General features: G+C 42.5%; 1 protein-coding gene across 1 annotated transcript in view; it reads right to left on the bottom strand.

The window, feature by feature from the left end:
* Ero1b (endoplasmic reticulum oxidoreductase 1 beta) overlaps positions 1-19137 on the bottom strand; it is a 43247-nt gene extending 24110 nt beyond the window's left edge. The window contains exons 1-3 of the mRNA XM_026788341.1: positions 18870-19137; positions 9276-9395; positions 1424-1507 (exon numbers count right to left, since the gene is read on the bottom strand). Coding sequence (XP_026644142.1) covers positions 1424-1507; positions 9276-9395; positions 18870-18971 — 306 coding nt within the window. The 5' untranslated portion in view covers positions 18972-19137. The remainder of the gene's footprint in view (positions 1-1423; positions 1508-9275; positions 9396-18869) is intronic.
* Between the last annotated feature and the right edge of the window lie 1683 nt (positions 19138-20820).

Genomic DNA, 20820 nt, shown 5'->3' with positions numbered 1-20820 from the left:
TTTTGATTTTTCGAGACAGGGTTTCTCCGTAGCTTTTTGGTTCCTGTCCTGGAACTAGCTCTTGTAGACCAGGTTGGCCTCGAACTCACAGAGATCTGCCTGTCTCTGCCTCCCGAGTGCTGGAATTAAAGGCATGCGCCACCACCGCCCAGCTATGTTTGACTTCTCTATTTAAAAAATTATACTTTATGTGTTTGAGTGTTTTGCAGAGTAGATGCATGAACACCATGTGCATGCCTACTGTCCGTGGCAGCCAGAGAGGACAGATACTGATCCCCTGGAACTGTGGTCATGGATAGCTTTGAGCTTCCATGTGAGAGCTGGTAACTAAAGCCAGGACCTGTGTAAGAGCAGCAAATGCTCTTAACCCCGGAAACATCTCTCCAGTGCAAGCTTGTGGTCAGCTAATGATATGTGACGAATGCCATCAAAATGAGGCTCAGAATGGTATCAATATCCTGATTTAGTTCATTCTGCTAATGTTATATACAAAAAAGTATTGCTTCTAAGGAATACAGCAGTATTTAGAGCATCCAGACATAAAGGACCAGTCTGCAGCATGCTCAGACGGTTCAGGGAGTACAGCAAACAAGGGACCATGTGCATCCAAGGGATCTTTCCTGCACGTCTAAGATCACTTTCCATGAACATCTTATCTTGTTGGAAAAGAAGATAATTTTGCAAGAATCTTCCATTTACGATGACAGTGGTCCAGACGCTCTTTCAAAAAACTATTTTCAATGCCCACAAACTAGCCTGATTTGGTAAGAAAAGAACTGAAAATTTAAATTATAGCTTAAAACTAATTGTTATTGAGGGAGAATCATTTTAAGTTAATTATGTTATATGTCAAAACTGAAGTATCAGAACTTGGGGTGTATCTCAGTGGTACCTGCCTAGTATGTGTGAGAATGTAGGTTCCTGTTGTGTGTGTGTGTGTCTCAGACAAACCCCACCCACATACCCCTAAAATGTAACATTATCTTGGTAGGAAAGACAATGTTTATGTTTTATTTATATTGTAGTAAACATAGTTTTAAAGGTTAAAAGAAAAAACAATGAAACTTTACTCTAGGCTGGACTTTCTCACTTCATGCACTGAAATCCCCATTTTAAATGTGACATTTAAGGTCCTGAACTTCTCTTTTTGCCTATGAAACAAGATCAATGAAGCCCACTGCAGGTCTAATGCTAGAAATCCTTAGGTCTCCCTCCCATTTTAGAATCAAGACTTACGTCCACACCCCATCACTAACACCACTGAACACGAGAATCCCTCAATTCATCTTTCAAGGAGTCTAGTCATTCGAGCTGAAAGCCTATGAAGTCTGCCGGTAAGTCCAAACACAATGATACAGGGTTGTGATATTTTTAAAGCCCACGAGGAAGTCCCCCTCCATTATTATACTCTTAATTACTGTACCTCTGGACAGGGCTCCACATGACAATCTTTTATTGAGCAGTGGCCATCTTCTGCCCAGAAAGGACATGGTCGCTTCAGATTAACCTTTCGAGGAAAAACAAATCAACATTAGCAATTGGGTATGATAATTACAGAATGTTTGCCAGTGTCACTATGGTGACATAGTAGCGATGAGGAGAGAGGAGCTTCTTGACCCTGTGGCGCATACACAGCTCACATATTAAATGACTGCAGCTTTGCAGGCACCTGGGTGGCATGTTAACTTTTAAAACAAAATGACTATGGGTTCTCTGACACTGGAGCAGAGGAGCAGCTCGAATTCACTGTTCATCTGAAGTACAGTTGTCACTGGGCAGCATTTTAGAATGACCTTAACATTCTCCAAATACCTGCAGTCACCTTAGCATCGGGGTTCCCACACCCCCTTAGTCAGTGTGTACTGAGCACTGGCTATCTGTCAGACACCAGGTTAGGCTCAAGGCAAAAGAGAGCTTTCTCTCCCTAGGACTTATAATATCCTGAAGAAAAGAGAAATCAAATAATCGCACATTGTAAGTACATGTTTCAAAGGAGAACCCAGAGTTCTGTAGTAGTGCTGCTGATGGATGGAGCCTCTGAAGCAGTCGTACGTTAGGAAGATGAAAGGTGGTGGGCATGTGTATTTGGCTACAGCAGTGCAGAGCTTTGTGGTGCTAAGAATGAAGAACCACCAGTTCCACCATTTTTAGTGGGTAAAGAATGGACCAAAAGGACGGAGGTCAAAAGGTAAATACCGATTTCCAAATTCTTCATACAACAGGAAGCTGGTAATCCAACAGGATTTGCAGATGTTATTGCCCAAGCTAAAAATCAACGTTGTCTGTTTCCTCTCTTACTTGTTACCACTTTTTACCACCTTCACTTGCCTCTTGCCTAAGCTACCACAATAGTTTTCCACCTTCTGCACACAGCAACAGTTACATCAAAACCAAGGCAGTCCCTACCTGCTCAGAACTTCATCTCCCTTGGAGCAAATCCAAGCCTGCAGCAGCTCTACAGGCCCTACTCTGTAACCACTGGCTTCTGCTTCTCCTTCCCTCATCTATTACACTACATTTCTGCTTGACATGCTGGGTTCCTGGAGTCCCAGCGCCTCTATACTGCCCATTCTCTATCTGCTTTGCTCCTACAGAGGGCTTTTTCTCCACCTTACTCGGGTCTCTCAACAGCAGCGGGCCTTGACTAGACCCTCTAAAGTAGTACTTAGAATGCAACCACCCCCAATATATTGCTGTATGGTTTCTGTGTGTTTGTATATGTGTTTGTGTATGTGCCATGTGTACATGCTCATGTCTTTAAAGCTGACCTACCTACCTCTCCAATCCTACTCCTCATTCACCTGCTTCTGTGGTCTAATTCTTCAAATAAACTGCGCTTACTCCTGTGTCAGAACTCTTACATCTACTCATCAATTTCCTTGGGATGTTTTCTGCAGATCTCACCACTACTCACACTTTCACATTAGGAAGGTCTTTCTCAAATATCACATTAGCATAAACACCATTCTTTCCTGACCATTTCATCAAAGCAAGGCTACTTATCTCTATATATATCCCTTACCCTCCCCTGCTTCTCCACAGCACTCACCTTACGTCTGACATTACTGTCTATTTACTTATTGTTTGTCTTTCCAAGCAGAACAAAGCTTTGCCCTATTCACTGCTGTACCCAGAGTGCTAAGACTAGAGGCTGTCTGTCACAAAGCCATCAATATGACAATTGCCTAGCTGAAAAGGTGAGTGGCTGCATCTACCTCCTTGTTGGCTGAATCCCAAGTCTGCACATGTGTTGAAATCAACTCTGTTATTTTTGCTTACTTAACTTTCATTTTCTCTTCCTCTGTAGCAGTCTTCTAATTCCCTTGACAAACAATCATTCCTCGTGTCTCTGAATGGCACTGTTACCCAAAGTATACTTTCTTCTTTTGATAAAGGTATCACATGACAACCTGGACTAAACATTTTCTCCTCCAGAAATTTGACTCTTGTATAAAGAACAAAAAATACGGGAAAACAGCTAATGTGGCCTGGAAGTTTGGTGCAGGGCAATGGTACAGCTCAGCGGACCAGTGCCTGCCTGAATGTCTAGTGGCCACCACAGTTTTGGTGGTGTCCTAAAGACAATGCCACTAGAGTCTGCTTCACTTTCAGCTTCCCTGAAGTGCACTACTTCAGTTTGTCTTTCAATTTGTAAACTACTTAATTATTTTCTCTCTCAAACTTCTATTTTTTAGTCAACACGAGTGCCCTACTTAGGATACTCGGGCCTATTATTTCTTCATTTTAAAAATGTAAATAACAAAATTTTCATATGAAGAGTAAACTGCAGGGAGCCAGACAGGATCGCCATTACAAGATGGCGCCGACATCCTGTCTTGTTGGAAATAAACAACTCCATATTTGGCTATGCCTTTGGGAGCTGCGTGTCCCCTGCTTCCTGCATGTGCGGTGGTTTAGAGTCCTTGGGCCTATCCTGACGCAGTCTAGTGTCAGCTGATGGTGGCAGCCAATCACAGGGCGACCTGTGTGTCTACTCCCTATATAAGCAGCTGCTTTAGTGCTCTCGGGGGGGCCCCTCGCTTCCTGCTCTTCCTCAACCAAGAGCACTCCATTAAAGCGTGATCTGAGAAGAATCCTCGTGTGGTGGTCGTTCTTCCTCACTGGTTGAGAAATTCGCCGCAGCTGGTGCCGAAACCCGGGAACTTCAGTTGCCAGGCGAGGGGCCAAAGAGGATTCAGAACTCAACACGCGGAGTGGTGACATTGAGTACTAAGGAATGTCAGGGGGTGCAAAGTCCTGGAATAAACTGTAGTGAGAAGAGCTCCGATGGTTGCCTCATCCTTGCGGGATGAGGGTGACCATGACATTTGGTGGCCCGTACGGGGAACCTCTGAACCTCTCTCCATGGAGCCCAGAACTTGCTGCAGTCAGGGGGTGCACCAAATAATCCTCAAGGTAAAGATTGGGGATCCGCAACAAAAAGTGGGTTTTCTGCTCTCGCCAGTAGAAGGGAGAATGGGGTAATAGGACCGCGACCAAAGCGGACGGTTTAAAGTGAGGGCCACGACCAAAGCGGTTTAAAGTGAGGGCCACGACCAAAGCGGACGGTTTAAAGTGAGGGCCACGACCAAAGCGGACGGTTTAAAGTGAGGGCCGCGACCAAAGCGGACGGTTTAAAGTGAGGGCCATACCAAAGTGGACGGTTTAAGAATGGGATTTTAGAATGGGCGCTTCAACATCACATCTGATTTTTCTGGCTCTTAACGAGCTATTACACAGCGCTTTGGAGAGGTTTTTGGCTGAAGGTGACGCAATTGCTCTTTGGTTTGCTGTCTCTGGCAATCTTAATGTGTCATCCTGGGATAGGCTTGGTAGAGATCTGGATTTTGCCGCTGAACAAGGTATGCTAAGGAAGGGAATTATATTCTTATGGTTTGAGTTACTGAGGCCTCCGGAGTTTGTAGTGGAGTGTGAAAAGCTGCGGCTCCAAGGCCAAGCAGCACTGAGGGTCTGCGAAAAGCTGCAAACACCACAGGACCAGCCTTAAGGACTGAGGAGGCTAGAACGCTAGGCCACTCCCAGCGTGGGCCTCAGGGCATAGAGGCACAGCACAACTGTTGTAAGGCTCACCAGCTTGAGCCTCTGCCCTAGCCTGGGGCAACAGGCCTGGACCTGGTCGGGCCCAGCCGCTCTGCTTAGCCACGCCTCCAAGCAAGGCTGAGCACATGTTCTTATAGTTACAACTTTGTATTTAGGCCCAAAAGGGGTATTGCTAAGTTTTGAGATAGATATTTGCCTAATTTTAAAAAATAGACATAATGGGGGTCCCTCAATGCTGGGGAGACTCTCACTCAGGTCTCGGGATGGCGCCCCCCCCCCATGGCTTGCCTCGCCATAATCAGCTAGTTCCTAAAACAGTAATACCTGCAGGGGGAAACTCCCTGTTTCTCAAGATTATTCTCAAGACGTGGTCTGGCTTTCTCTTGGGCTAGTTCCTAAAACAGTGATAATCGCAGTGGGGAGGCTCACTGTTTCTCAGGATTGTTATTAGGATTGCAGTCTGGTTTTGTCTTCAGCTAGTTCCTGGTGCAGGGTCGCTGAACAGGCTAGTCCTAGATTTTTGGTTCTTCTCTTTCTGCTGGGAGAGTCTGGTTTATCCAGGTTTTTCAATACGATATGTGATCCAAAGGTGACTGTCGGTTTACACTTCCAGCAATGGAGTTTTTTCTTTACCCACATTTTCTTAAGCATAAATTGTTAGCAATAATTTTTAATCTTGGTCATTTTTACAAGGATAAGGTAAAATCTCAGAGTTTTGATTTGCATTTCTCTGATGGTTAAAGGATGTTATGTTCAAACATTTTTTAGGTGTCTCAGTCATTTTTGGGTTCGTCTGTTGAGAGTTTTCAGTTTAGGTCTGTAACAAATATTTTTATTAGATTAATTTTTAATAACTAATTTCCTGAATTCTTCATATATTTTTAAAATGGGGGAAAAATGGTTTGACAAAATATTGACTATGATCAATGTTTCTTATACTAAATAATAGATTCCTTGATAATTTTAAGATTGATTCCTGGACAATTATGTTTGCTCAATTCAAAGGCAAAAACAATAATCTTTTCCCAGAAGACCATTGCTACAATTCACACAACTTTATTTTGCTAATGTTATAGCAGAAAATCCCTTAAAGGATTTTATGCTAAATTTTACAAATGGCTCTTCCAATAAAAAAAACTGCATATATGGCTAATAAAAAAAATTATAGAGCATAACAAGGCTCCTTAAAAGCAACTCATAAAAGTTACAAGCAGATCCTGACACAAATGGATCTGACATGATGACACCAAGCTGACCTTTGCTAAGGCAAGGTGGAAAAGCCCTTACAATGCATTATGAAAAAACCTGACCTATATATATTTGGGGTCGAGGATATGTTTATGCTTTTTTCACAGAAAGAAAAAAGCTGGATCTAAAGTCGAGGCTACAGACGCCCCACAGAGGAGTTCCAGAGGTGACTGGGGAGAGGTCCTTGGTCCAGCCTTTCCTGCCCCCAAGGAGAGGAGCTGCTGTTTCCCATTTTAAGAAGTGGGTGGGCATGGACATGTTTTTGGCAAGCTGCCTGGGTGGCTATGTGTTGTGCCTGTGGTTGGTCTGCTGCCTTCATGCCCAAACCAAGAGGGACAAAGTAATTATCTCCCAAACTTTGGCTGCCCTGGAGTGTGGCTCCTCCCCCCAGATATGGCTATCAGCACTAAGAGACGCTTAGGGTTTCCATCATGCACAGCCTATGCACCCCATGGGATCTGTTGATCCATTGCACTTGGGTAGGTTTGCGGATGTAGGTTCCTGCGACACAACCTTTGCACCCCCGGGGTTCCTTGAGTACCCATTGCACAGGGGAAGGTGTGTCCATGGAGAATATCTTCCATCCTCGATTGACCAACACATCATAAGGTGAGGGTCAGATTGGATGACCTTAGTCCTGTGCTCAGTGCTCACAAACAGTAAGGGGAAACTGCAGGGAGCCAGACAGGATCGCCATTACAAGATGGCGCCGACATCCTGTCTTGTTGGAAATAAACAACTCCATATTTGGCTATGCCTTTGGGAGCTGCGTGTCCCCTGCTTCCTGCATGCGCGGTGGTTTAGAGTCCTTGGGCCTATCCTGACGCAGTCTAGTGTCAGCTGATGGTGGCAGCCAATCACAGGGCGACCTGTGTGCCTACTCCCTATATAAGCAGCTGCTTTAGTGCTCTGGGGCCCCTCGCTTCCTGCTCTCCCTCAACCAAGAGCACTCCATTAAAGCATGATCTGAGAAGAATCCTCGTGTGGTGGTCATTCTTCCTCTCTGGTCGAGAAGTTGGCTGCAGTAAACGAGATAGCCATTCATCCAAATACTCAATTCCTCAATGGGCCAGGCTTTGTATGGATATAAAACTAGAAGATGCGATACCCAAAGGGAGGTGTGAGTGAGGCTGTGACACCCAAACGAAGGCGGTCTCTGACAGCACCCACAATTTCTACTTATTAGACTGAACCGTATGAAACCGGTATGTTTAACCATTTCATATGATTTTTCTAATATTATGAAGGAAGCAGCTACACATACTGTCAGGGATTTCATGTTCAGAAAGCACCTGTCTTATTTGTATGAAAGATGCCTAAAGATCTGCCACAGTGTAGGCACAGATTCAGCAACTGTACAAACTCTGTTAGGAGTGCAAAGGAGAAACATTCACTCCTTTCTGGATATTCTTGGTATTTGTGGGCAAAGGAATGGGTTTCCAAATCTGTAATTTTCTAATTTATCTTTTGGACACAACCTACAACTGCCAAAAGACTACATTTTTTATCCTCAAAAATATTTAAAGAGCTAAGATAATATATTCAGAATCAAGATTAAAAAGGAAACCATGTTTAAATTTTAGAACAAATTAAAATGAAAATTATATACCAACTAAATTTTGAGAAGAAGAAGACCACAGTAAAGTCAGGCATAGCTTTAAAATGCAGTTGTAGCTGGGTGGTAGTAGTGCATGCCTTTAATCCTAGCATTTGGGAGATGAGGCAGGTGGATCTCTGTGAGTTTGAGGCCAGCCTGGTCTACAGAGCGAGTGCCAGAAATATATATTTGTCAAATAGATTCTGTGAGCGCACATAGAGGACAGGGACTAGAGGCACAGGGGAGTGCATCTGGTCAAAGGACGTGCTGTACTTGAACCAAAAGGCCATCAAGAAGCCCACTGTTTTGTACAATGAATATACACTAATAATTGTTTTTAATTCCCTAGACTACACCCTTGGTATTTTCTCCTTAAAAATGTATAACTACAATTGTTTCTTTGAGTTCTGATTGCTGACATAGTTAGAAGACTGCTATTGCTTTTCTGGTATTTCCAGAAGGGCTAGAGACTCATACTAGGTTAAAAACAGATTTACAGAAATACGATGAGGGTGTATCCTCCTTGTCACATCTCTTGGTTTGCAGCCTCCACAAAGCATGCCAGTGACAGTCTGTTACTCTGCACTGCTTACGACACTCCCCTTACACAAACACGATGCCCCACTGAAGCCTTGTTGGGGAATATTATTTTCAGGCGTGTGACTTTTGTTTACACTGCATCTGTTTAACTCTGTGAAGCTGTGTTACTGTGCCTGTCTAAAACGCCAAGGTCCTAATAAAGAGCTGACCGGCCATAGTGAGGTAGTAGCAAGGATAGGCAGGACTGGCAGGCCGAGAGTATAAACAGAGGAGTGAAGAGCAAGAGAGAACAAGGAGAGGAGAACATCAGGGGCCAGCTACCCAGCAAACAGAGAAAGAAGTAAAGAGAGTATACAGAATTAAGAAATATAAAAGCCCAGAGGCAAAATGTTAATTTAAGAAAAGCTGGCAAGAAACAAGCCAAACTAAGGTCGGGCATTCATAACTAAGAATAAGCCTCTGTGTGTTATTTATTTAGGAGCTGGATGGTGGGGCCCCCCCAAAAAGCCAAAAGAGTGAAAAATTCATACAACGAAGCCTGGATAGTTCGGTCCAGATCACAGAACCTATGCTCACAGAGGCTGACGAAGTCCATGTGGGCATTTGAAGCATCTGTAAAGGAGGAGTCTTCCATTTCAAAATCAAAACTGAAAGAAAAGTGAAGGGGGTGCAGATTCTTGGTATGTAATAAAATCATTTTTCCACTATGATGCTTTTATAAAATTTCATTTTTAAAAGATTTATTTTGAAAAACGTAATAAAACAGTCACATTTGCAGACAACTACATAGAAATCTTTGGATTAACAGAATTAAAATTTTCCATCTTACCTTGTAATAACGAAAATAGTCTCGCTCTTGTAACTTTTTTAACTTGGGGAAGATTTTGTAGGTGTTGAAGTTATCAATGCTGTCAATGTCACACAAGCAATCATCCAGAACTCCAGTCACCTAGAATGTACAAATGTATCAACTACAAGATAGACAAATTACTAATGTTTATACCTTAATACATCTATTATTCTAAAAAATTTATTCATTCAAGTTGACCAGTTTTACTGATTAAGGTTCATAATACTAGGGCCAATGGAAGGGTCTAGAGGGTAAAAGTGCTTGCTGCCAAGTCTGACGACCTAAATTCAATCTCCCTCCATACGGTGGAAGGTGAGAATGGACTCCTGAAACTCTCCTGACTTCTGTATGCATGCCATGCCTCATGTATACTCAGCCCCAACAATACACGAAATAACTAGCTGTAAAAAATACTTTTAAGATTCATAACATTAGAGCAGTTACTTTTTAAAAAATGTTTGTTTGTTTGTTTGTTTATTTATTTATTTATTATGTACACAATATTCTGTCTGTTTGTATGTCTGCAGGCCAGAAGAGGGCACCAGACCTCATTACAGATGGATGTGAGCCACCAAGTGGTTGCTGGGAATTGAACTCAGAACCTTTGAAAGAGCAGGCAATGCTCTTAACCACTGAGCCATCTCTCCAGCCCCGAGCAGTTACTTTTTAACTAGGACAGTTGAATATAAAAAACAAAACAACAAAAACCAAGAAAATTACAAATTATCTACTTTGAAATACCCCACCTTTCAGGGCTCAAAACAGGAGATACTTCTCTGCCTTTCCTCTGCCTAACCACCAATAAAAATGCCAGTAGTTACTGGATTCCAGACTAACCTAGAAGTCACAGCCTGTAATGTCACTGCTGAGACCACCTGCATCTTTCTTTTTGGCTGCCGTTTATGTGCTAGGCATGGTTTTAGTGTGTCATCTCATTGACTCTTTAAAACTATCCTGCAAATAAGGTATTATGACTCTCATTGTAAGGAATTACAGTTTAACAAGCTTACAATTGTTTACATACCCATGGAACTTAACTATCAATCTATTAGGCTTTAAAGTCTGTTCTTCCTCACCACTCAGAGTACCCATGAAGCCAAAAAGAGAAACAGGTATATAAGAGGTAAATTCTGAGTCCAAAAAATTCCATAAGCCATTCTTCAATTTTATTAAAAATGATTCTCTATATGTAATCCCAAAAGAAGCCTCCTAAGTAAAACACAGCATTCCCCAAAGTTATTTTATGGTTTCATGTACAGAATGTTCTGAAAAGTGTTAGGAATGGTGGAAAGTGTGCTAGTCTCTAGGGTTCAGGGACTGGGTAGGGTATAAGAGCTGGGATGGGAACAATACAGTGTGGTGATACAAAGGAACAGACAGTGAGATGGCTCAGCAGGCAAAAACCCTCCCCAAAGCCTGATACTGGAGTTCAATCCCTGGATCCCACAGTGGAAAAAAAGAACCAGTTCCCAAAAGTTGTCATCTGATGTCCGCATGTGTCCATACCTACATGTGGATTGTGCGTGCATGCACACACACAAACACAAATGAGGATGGTAGAACAGGATAGATGCTTGAAGTGAGTGTCTACACCCACACATTGCATACATGCACACATGTGTGCACACACACAAGCACTCACACACACAAAGATGTTAGGAACAGGATAGATGCTTGAAGTTTACATCTACACCCATACATTTCATACATTCACGTACACGCACAAGTGTGCGCACACAAACACACATGAAATGATGATGAGGGGAGACAGGAACAGCATAGATGACCGAAGTGATTACCCTGATCCATATTTTCACTGTGGTGGTGAATGCATGGAACTGCAATGTAATAAAAATGTGAATACACACAAATAATGTACACAGAGTCCGGAAAATGCAAATCATTCTATCAATGGCAATGTCCTGTTTCTAACTCTGTAGTCTATCTTTACAAGATGTTACCTTTGTGATAACTTGGTAAAAGGAACGCAGCACTTCTCTGTATTATTTCCTACAACTGCACAACAACTTGCATCTCAGTTCAAAGTTTTAAGTAAAAACCAGAATGGGACTCTGTCTATTAAAAGTTCTATTCATAGCCAGGCAGTGGGGGCACATGCCTTTAATCCCAGCACTCGAGAGGCAGTGGCAGGTGGATCTCTATGAGTTCGGGGCTAGCCTGGTGTCCAGAGCGAGTTCCAGGACAGGTGCCAAAGCTAAACAGAGAAACCCTGTCTTGAAAATCAAAAACAAAAAGTTTCATTCATGAAGGCTTTGGATGGAAGGAGACACACAAGCAGTAAATGGAAGTAGAAGACCTAGCCAATTCTTTTTCTTTCCCAAAGTAGAAGTGTCTCTTTCAACTCCCTCCCACATGGAGGCAGCAATGCTACCTTTACATGAAGAACAAGGGCTGGCTGTCCAGCATTTGGGCTCTGGAAATTCGGCACTTAACACCCTAGAATCCTCTAACTCCAAATTTCACTGAACTTCTAGGTTCTCAAGTGACAGGTGTGTAGGGATGTAGGGGTGTGTGTGTGTGTGTGTATCTGCTTTTTAAAACACTTTTTCTAAGCCAGGTATTGGTGGCTGTCTTAGTAAGGGTTTTGTTGCTGTGAAGAGACAACCATGACCACAGCAACTCTTATAAAGAAAAACATTTAATTGAGGCTGGCTTATATTTTCAGAGGTTTAGTCCATTATCATCAAGGCAGGCCGACATGGTGCTAGTAAAGGAGCTGAAAGATCTACATGATGCAGCAGCAGGAGGAGAGATTGTCTCACTGGTTGTGGCTCGAGCATATATGAGACCTCAAAGCCTGCCTCCACAGTGACACACTTCCTCCAACAAGGCCACATCTACTAATAGTGCCACTCGCTATGGGCCAAGCATTCAGAGATATGAGTCTATGGGGGCCATACCTATTCAAATTACCACTGTCCCATATAACTCTATCCCAGCACCTGGGAGAAAAAGGAAGGTGGATCTCTGTGTTTAAGACCAGCCTGGTCTACAAAGTGAGTTCCAGGACAGGCAGGGTTACACAGAGAAAGACTGCCCCCCAAAATAAAACAAACAAAAAACCCTTTATGTAGTAACTGTTCTTTCTTAGTTATTTTTTTTGTTTGTTTTTTGAAACTGAAAACTTTTGGTTTGTAAACCATCATATTTTCTTTAAATGTTTTCAGGGGCCGGAAAGATAGCTCAGTCAGCAAAATGCCTGCTACACAAGCATAAACGTCTAAATTCAGATCCCCAATATATCATAATAAGCTAGGGAGACAGCACTAGGGAGACAAAGACTGAGGAGCCCTGGGGCTTGCTGGTCAGCCAGTCTCACTGAATTGATGAGCTCCAGCTTCATCAAGACTATCTCAAAATATAAGGTAGAGAGAGATTGATGGCACCTGATGCCAACTTCTAGCCTCCATATGCATGTATGCACACACATGCCATTTTCATTGTAAGAAGGATAAATTGCTGTTAATACATATCTGTAACTTTTAAAGACTACTCAGATAAAACCTATGTCACCAAAATTTTGAAATGTAGATGTGAATATTGCCTGTATCCTTGAAGTTCCTTCTCAATTACATCTACCTAAGAGGTTAAAAATCAAGCTTACTGTTGTGATCTATTTTTTTTGTAATGCATCCATAAGTAATTCCCATGTTCATAACATTAGTATCATTTCCTCTCAATTCTTCTGCAAGGTGCTGCTTTTGCTAACATTTTTACTTTGGCATTATCTATGAGAATGAGTTTTACTTGTAGCTAGCTTGTTCACCTTTCCTGTTGTAAATGCTGTATAGTATGAAGACCAACAGCTTATCTATTCTATTTTGCTCCATGCAGAAGGAAGAACAGCCCGGGGTATGTAAGTCCTGATTCCTAAGAGTCAAGTTCACAAATATAATCTTTTTGTTGTTGCTTTTATTATTTTATTTTGTTTTTTGAAGCATGGTTTCTCCGTGTAGCCCTGGTTGCCCTGGAACTTGCTCTGAAGACCAGGCTGGCCTCGAACTCAAGAGATTCACTTGCTTCTGCCTTCTGAGTGTTGGGATTGAAGGTGTGTGCTACCGCTACCCAGTTCACAAACTTAATCTTAAGAGAATATTGATTTATAAAGCAAGAGTCTTTAAAGATGTGATCAGGGACAGGTAAGATAGCTCAGTGGGTTAAAGATGCTTGCCAGGCAAACATGAGGTTACTTGAGTTTGATTCCTGGAATCCATGTAAAGTTGGAAACAAAGAACCAACTTCTCTGATCTCTACATGCATGTTGTGGCAAGCAGGTATACACGTGTGCACACAGACACAGAAAATTAAAAAAGGAAAATTTAAAGATGTGATTAAGATCTTAAAGCATGAAGATAATACTAGATTACTCAAGGGAAACAATAGCAGAATCAGGAGGAGGCAGGAGAAATGAGAAGAGGATACAATACTGACATTGAAGATAAGGAAGAAGTCACAAGCCAGAGATAAAGATGCCTTCTAGAAGCTTGACAGAAGTACAAACAGTTCCCAGTTACACCCTCCAGGACTCCCACATTGTTGATGTCATAATTTTATCACCGTAAAATTCATTTTCAAATTTTTGGCTCCCAAAACTGTAAGATTAAAAAATTATATTGTTTTTAGTGAATAAATTGTGGAGATTTGTTAAAGCAGCAAACAGGAAACAAATGTATTCCATATTGATTATAAATTTGACTAAAGAGCAAAGGTACACAAATATCTTTGAACATATATCTTCGGATACATGTGCAAGAGTTTCTTAAGGTGTTAATCTTGGGTGTAAAAGTACACGTTCAGATTTACAGGGGAACAGCAGGCTGACTTCCAAAGTTTTTATATCAAGTTAGTATCTCACCACCGATGATCAGGAGCTAATGTTGAGACATGCCCTCCTGAATACTTAATATTAATCTATGATTTAAATTTTACCAATCAAGAAACCACACAGAGGTATGAGGGAGTAGTGGGTTTTTGTCCTAATGTACTACATTCATTGCTTTCTGATTCTGAAGTTTGAGATGCTTGACATCCAGATGTTAAATGCTGGCAAATAAAAAAATTGGATATGGTGATCTAGAACTGAGATTTCTTGTCTTCAAACATAAACCTGAAACTAAGGTATAGATGGGTTTTCAAAACTAAGCATCTAGGTAAGATAAACAAGAAAAAAACCCTGAAACTCTAGGGCAGAGTGTTCTAATGATGGACCAGCCCACTACAGATGAAGTCAACCAGGAGCATTAGCAAGAAATAAGTACTTAAAAGAGTTAGAGTTGAGCTGTGAAAAAAAAAATATTCTGCTGATAGGTAAAACCTGAGGTTTCACAACTAATGTATTCACAATAAAGACACGGCAACCTTGACAAGAGAGAGCAGTTTCAGGGTAGTAGCAGAGCAGTTTGACTATAAGGAATAAGCTAAATAAAACAGGAAGAATAGTTAGGCTAAACAGAACGGGAGAAAATGAAACAACTCAAGAATTTTTCTAGCTATAGAATTTAAAAAAGGAGGAAGGGGTAGCTCAATCAGTAATGTGCTTGATGAGGACCAGAGTTCAATCCCAAGAACACAAGATCATAGGATGATGACAGTAAGCAGCACCCATTAGGGGAAGGAAAAATTAAAGACCTAGGGAAAAAGAAGACATGAAGGGACCCATTCCCTTGAGTGGGAAAGAAGAAATGGCCCCTAATAGAAGAGCACACGTGACTCATCCGCGCTTGTAACCAACAATCACACAGCTGGCAGAAACCAGTTAAAAGTCGATTACTCTATATCAAGTTCTCCTTTGTTAGTAATGAAGCTGACGGGGCAGAAGAGCAGATGATGAAGGATTAAGCTGAAAAATCTGAAATTTAAATTTCTTCAGCTGGGTGTAATCAGCTATTTAATTCATCCTTTGAGTTTCAAATTTTTTTTTTTTTTTTTTTTTTTTTTTTTGGTTTTTCGAGACAGGGTTTTTCTGTGGCTTTGGAGCCTGTCCTGGAACTAGCTCTGTAGACCAGGCTGGTCTCGAACTCAGAGATCCACCTGCCTGCCTCTGTCCGAGGCAGCTCAGGCTAAGAAGGAACCAGCTACCTAACTGATACTAACCTTGAGCCTGCTTCCTACCTCTTGAGAGAGATTACAGGTACACACCACTACATTTGGCTTAAATTTTACTTTGAAAACTTCAATTTCATTATTTTTGATATTCTGGTCATTCTTTTAGATCTGTTTTTTCATACTTCTATGTGATTTTTTTATTTAAATACATTAAAACTGATAGTAAGTTATTTACATAAAAATATCAGAACCTAAAGTCATTTACTGTCTCTGGTGTTTCTACTATAGATATTCCTCAACTCCCTATGAGAAATCTTCCCTAATAAGCCCACTAAAACAAAAAATATCAAATGGAAACTCAGTTAAGACACACAACCTGCCATACATCATCGCACAGAAACACAGGGCACAATTTGGGGTGTACAAGTCGTCTGCCCTTGTGTTTGCCTAGCTGATCAAGACCGTGGCTCTCTGTCCCTGCCCAGCACTGAAAGTACGTAGCCAGTCAGAGAAGAAAAAAAATCAAAATATGAAATAGTTTCTACCAAGCAGATATGGCTTTCTAACATATGTAAAGTTAAAAAAACATATTGTAAATTCAAGCATCATAACACAGGGACTATCTGTATCTGATTCATGGTGCCCTCTTGCCTTGTGGTTTCGGTGATTACTTTTTTTGGCACACTGTTAGCTGTTTATTCTACTGAACACTATCTCTGAAAAAAATCTTAAGTCCTTGAGTTGAAAATACACTTCTCTAGGAGGAAGAGATATTTGCTTTTTCTGAGAACTTGGGGGACATGAACCTGGGCTTGCCATGATTCTAACCAAAGCTTATCCTAGCACACACAAGTGGTACAACCTTTGCCTGAAAAGGCCTGTGAAGGCTGCTCACAGATTCTCAACTGAGTTTTCATCCCTTTCCTTTAATAAGTTCTTTTATTTTCCCCTTTACTCAAAATGGGACTCATTTCTCATTCACGCTTACACTAAGAATGTAGCTCTTAGGGTCCAGGATTTGTGTATGTGTGTGTGGGAGGGCTTAGGGAAGACACTAATGTTATTTCTTACCAATTCCACCCCCCTGCGAAGCTGTGAGACTAGAAGCTTGATCTCTGGAGTTAAAAGACACCCTGAGGTAATGGGAGTTAGACACTATGAGTCCCACATTTCTGACTTCCATTTGGTGGGGAGCTCTGTGTTTCTTGATTTCATGCCACCGCAGATGGGCATTTTAAAGGATTTCAAACATATCTGACTGAAATATCCTTTTACAGGAAAACCGTATGTAACATGCCATGAATCATATTTGCATTTCATTTATAAGAAAATGGGGCATGAGATATACAAATGAACATCCTTTCACATGGTCAAGAATATTTTCCTGCTTTCAATATAGAAGGCAAAGTACTCATTTCCTTAAATGACTTTGATTTCTTGAGAACAGAGGTGTTTTTCAAGAGTTCTAATTTCTTCCTTTTATCTTTATGGGTTTTTCTTTTTTCTTTTTTTTCCTTACCAAGTTTAGGATGCATGAGAAGTTTAAAAAAAAAAAAAGTCTTAGTTCCACTTTCTGATTTTCTGGTCACTGCGTCTCTATACTCTGAAGCAAGTATGCCAATTACTACTGTGTAGAGCAGAAGCGGCTCCATCAGGGCCCCAGCTTATGTCACTTAACAAGTCAATTAAGCTCTCTGAAATTCACTTACCATCACAGCCTTAACCAAATAAAATGTAATATATAATTAAGCATGTTACATTTAAATGTTATTAAAAACTATATACTAAATGTTATTAAAAACTATATACCAAACCACTGAAAACAAAATATACATACACTTTTGTAGACTTTTTAGCACAGTGATACATTGAAATGCACTAATATTTAACTGTTGAGCTATATATATTCATCTCGATATAAGGAAATAGAATTACAGGTGAATTATAAACCACTAATAAGTATGATTATTGGTAGCTGGAGAAACCTTAAGTGAAGCTTCTAGACTGGTGATAAAATACATAAATACAAATTAAAATATGACATATTAAGCAAGAAAATGAGAAATCAGACTTTATAAAAACATCTAAATGTAAGGTCCACTTAAACCGGATAAACCAGTAACTAGAAAATAATTTTGCTATTGATGGCCTGGGAAATTTATTTTTGCTAAGTCTAGTAAATACATCCAGAATTCTATCATAGTGTTTTCCAAACCAGGCTAAGATGTAGTGGAAAAACCAACTTCATTACAGGCACTCGCAAGGCTTGTTTAAAATGCTTATTTCTTGCTCAGTTCCAGATGGACTCAGAATATATCGAAGGGGGTCAGAGAATCTCCATGTTTAACAAAGAGTTTCTTTTCCTTTCCCTTCCTTCCTTTATTCTGGTCGGTTCGGTGCTTAGTTTTTTTGAGAGTGGGTCTTTCTATGCAGTCCTGGTTAGCCTGGAACTTGAATAAAGACCAAGCTAGTGACCAACCTGTGGCACTCCTTCTGGTTTTTTTTTTTTTCCTCCTGAGTGCTAGGGTTACAGGTGTGCACCACTGTTCCCAGCTGTTGCTTCTTTTTAAAATCAACTTATCCATTTAAAGAACACTCATATGGACACAAACAGAATATTCAAGCATTCTAGGAATTAGTGCTCTGCATTTTAACACCAAGAACAAAGTTAGAAAAACATGTTTACATGGTTACCCTCATAGTTACCATTATTATTATTTTAGCAATGAGCGTTAATTGCTTCAAACTACATGCCCCTCATTACCAGGCCATCTGAGACTTGTTTTGATTCAGTTTTGGCTCTCTGAGCTAACACTTTGCAGCAGGTGCAGACAAGATGCAGCAGCATCTGGCAACCTATTCAAATCTTACTTTAAAAAGCAACAAACCCACCTCTCTTCAAGGCAAGAGACTGAGATCAGCTAACCCTGGACTTTCTAGCATATAGAGAACTCTACACTTCATCGAGGCAACCCTAAAGTCCAACGGACTCTCCAGGGAACAAGCCTTTCTACGAGGGGCCCACAGTCAGGGCCCAGATCCGCCAGTGTCCTTAAGTGGGCTCACCTGGCAACGCCACTTTGCATACGTAGGACAGGTGGGCAATAATAAGGCGGGTAAAGGCTGGCAATCTCGAGTACACAAGTTCAAGGAAGTGAAGACCTGTCCCCCTCTCCCCCTCTAGTCCTCTCAGGAAAAGGATGGAGAGCCTCCCTGTCATCTGCAGAGGAAAAGGTGCCCCCCACCACCCCGCCTCTTGCTCAAGACACCGAGGTTTTCCTCCCCGTCACCATCACAACGATAAAGCCGCTAGCGCTTACTGGCCGTCACCATCTTCCTCTTCCGTCTGCCTCCGCCACGCGTGTCGCGTCCCCGCGCCAGCCGCGCTTTATAGACGTTTCCCGCACTAGCCGGTGCGGTTCTCTCAGTCCCTGACCGGCCACTCGTACCTCCCCCTCGGCTCCTCGGCGACGCCGGCGCGGCCCGCCTCCCGCCTCTCCGGCTTACCTGGGTCTTGACGAGACTTGGGAGGAAGCTCAGGGTGACCAGCAATTGCACGAGGGCCGCCGACCCCTGCCCGACGACGGCCCGGCGGAACCCCGGACTCATGGTGACCTCGGCCGCTCGGAGCTGGGGAACGGCGGGCCGCCGCGATGACGACGGCTGGAGGCAGTGCCCGGGAACCGGGAGCCTCCAAGACCCGAGGTCTGCGCGCCGGCCTCAGGATGGAAACGCTCTACGGTCCCCAGCAGCAGCGACTGATGTACCAGCGCTGCGCGCCCCCGCTTCATCCCAGGAGGCCCCGCCCCCGGCGTCCTCAGTTGTGATCACGCCCTCTGTGCAAAGCCTTCTGGGAGTCGTAGTCCTGGCATCCCCACACCCACCCACCCACTCACGTGCACCGGGAAGGCCTTGAAAATGGAGAACTACGGGCTGGGAGGTGCTCTGCCTCCCTGAGGCGGGGCTCTGCGGCGGCCAATGAGGCGGGACCACGAGGGCTCCAAAACACCCAAGAGCGGGCGGGAGAGCCAGTACTGTTTTAGGGGTTGGCGGTGGCAACTAAGCCTCTGTTTCGTTGCTCTGGAAAACTAGGCTGGGGGGCCCTCAGGGCTTCCGGTATTGTGCCGGTTGTTCCTTGTCATCGCTTGTCCTTTTGGATCCAAGACATTCTCAATAGGCAAGATCTTAACCTGCTGTCCCAAGAGCTTTCTTTGCCTCCTTTCTCACCTCTGCAGTCACCTAAAACCACCTGGCATCTTGTCAAGGCGACTTCAGCACCTCCTTCATGTCACACGCCCCAGAAGTGAATGCCATTGCCTGGTGTCTCCCCTACTTCTCTACTAGCACCGGAAAATCTATAACGCACTTTAAAGCATGAAGAGAACACCAAACCCACACAGCGAAAAGGAAGAATCAGGATAAAGGCACAGAAAAACTAGAAGCGACGTGGGCTATTCTAAAATTACCACCTTCTAGTTACAAGCATTGCAGCTCAGATGGAAAGGTACCCTGGCAGTCAGGAGCCAAGGAATACCGCAAAGTCAGTCTCGTGGTCTTAATTACACCTCAAATATTGTCCTAGGACTATGTAAGGTTATGTACATAGGCTTCCTGTAGTGCCTAGCAAATAGGAAGTATTGGATAAATGGTAACCGCTAGCTTTGTCAATATCCCTGGGTTATAAGAAACACTTTAGGTAGCATGTATCAATTTGTCATTGTTGATGTAACAAATGACCAGAAATTTAGTGGGTGAAAACAAACAAATGTATTATCTTACATTCTGGAAGCCAAAAGTTCAAAATGAATCCACAGTACTGTATTTGTTTGGAGTATTCTAGAGAGAACCATATTTCCTTGCTTTTTGCACTGGAACTTTTTCTAGAACCACTTGCATCCTAGAGTCAGGACTTCACATAACACAGTGGCATAGCCTGCTTCCGTTGCCATGTGCTTTCTGACCCTATCTCTCTGGTTCCCCTGCAGATAAAGACCTATTGCGTGGGGCCCACCCAGACAATCCAGGCAATTTCTGTATCTCAAAATCTTTAATCATCGCATCTTCAAAGATTCTTTTGCCACCTCACATTTACAGGCCCCAGAGATTAGGGCAGGGACACTAATTAGTGGCTGCCCATGAATCAACCCAGCCGTGCTTTATATCTTTTTTAAATTAATTTATTTATTTATTATGTATACAATATTCTGTCTGTGTGTATGTCTGTAGGCCAGAAGAGGGCACCAGACCTCATTACAGATGGTTGTGAGCCACCATGTGGTTGCTGGGAGTTGGGAATTGAACTCAGGACCTTTGGAAGAGCAGGCAATGCTCTTAACCACTGAGCCATCTCTCCGGCCCCCCCCCCCCGTGCTTTATATCTTTCGGAGAGTATTTGCATACTGGATTCCTCCGGACCTACTGCATAATCTGTAGGGTCAGCTAGACGTGGAAGTTCAAG

This window comes from Microtus ochrogaster, unplaced genomic scaffold (assembly GCF_000317375.1).
Source record: "Microtus ochrogaster isolate Prairie Vole_2 unplaced genomic scaffold, MicOch1.0 UNK2, whole genome shotgun sequence".
NCBI lineage: Eukaryota > Metazoa > Chordata > Mammalia > Rodentia > Cricetidae > Microtus > Microtus ochrogaster.
Note: the sequence above shows the minus strand (reverse complement) of the source record. Positions and strands in the feature narration are given on the sequence as shown.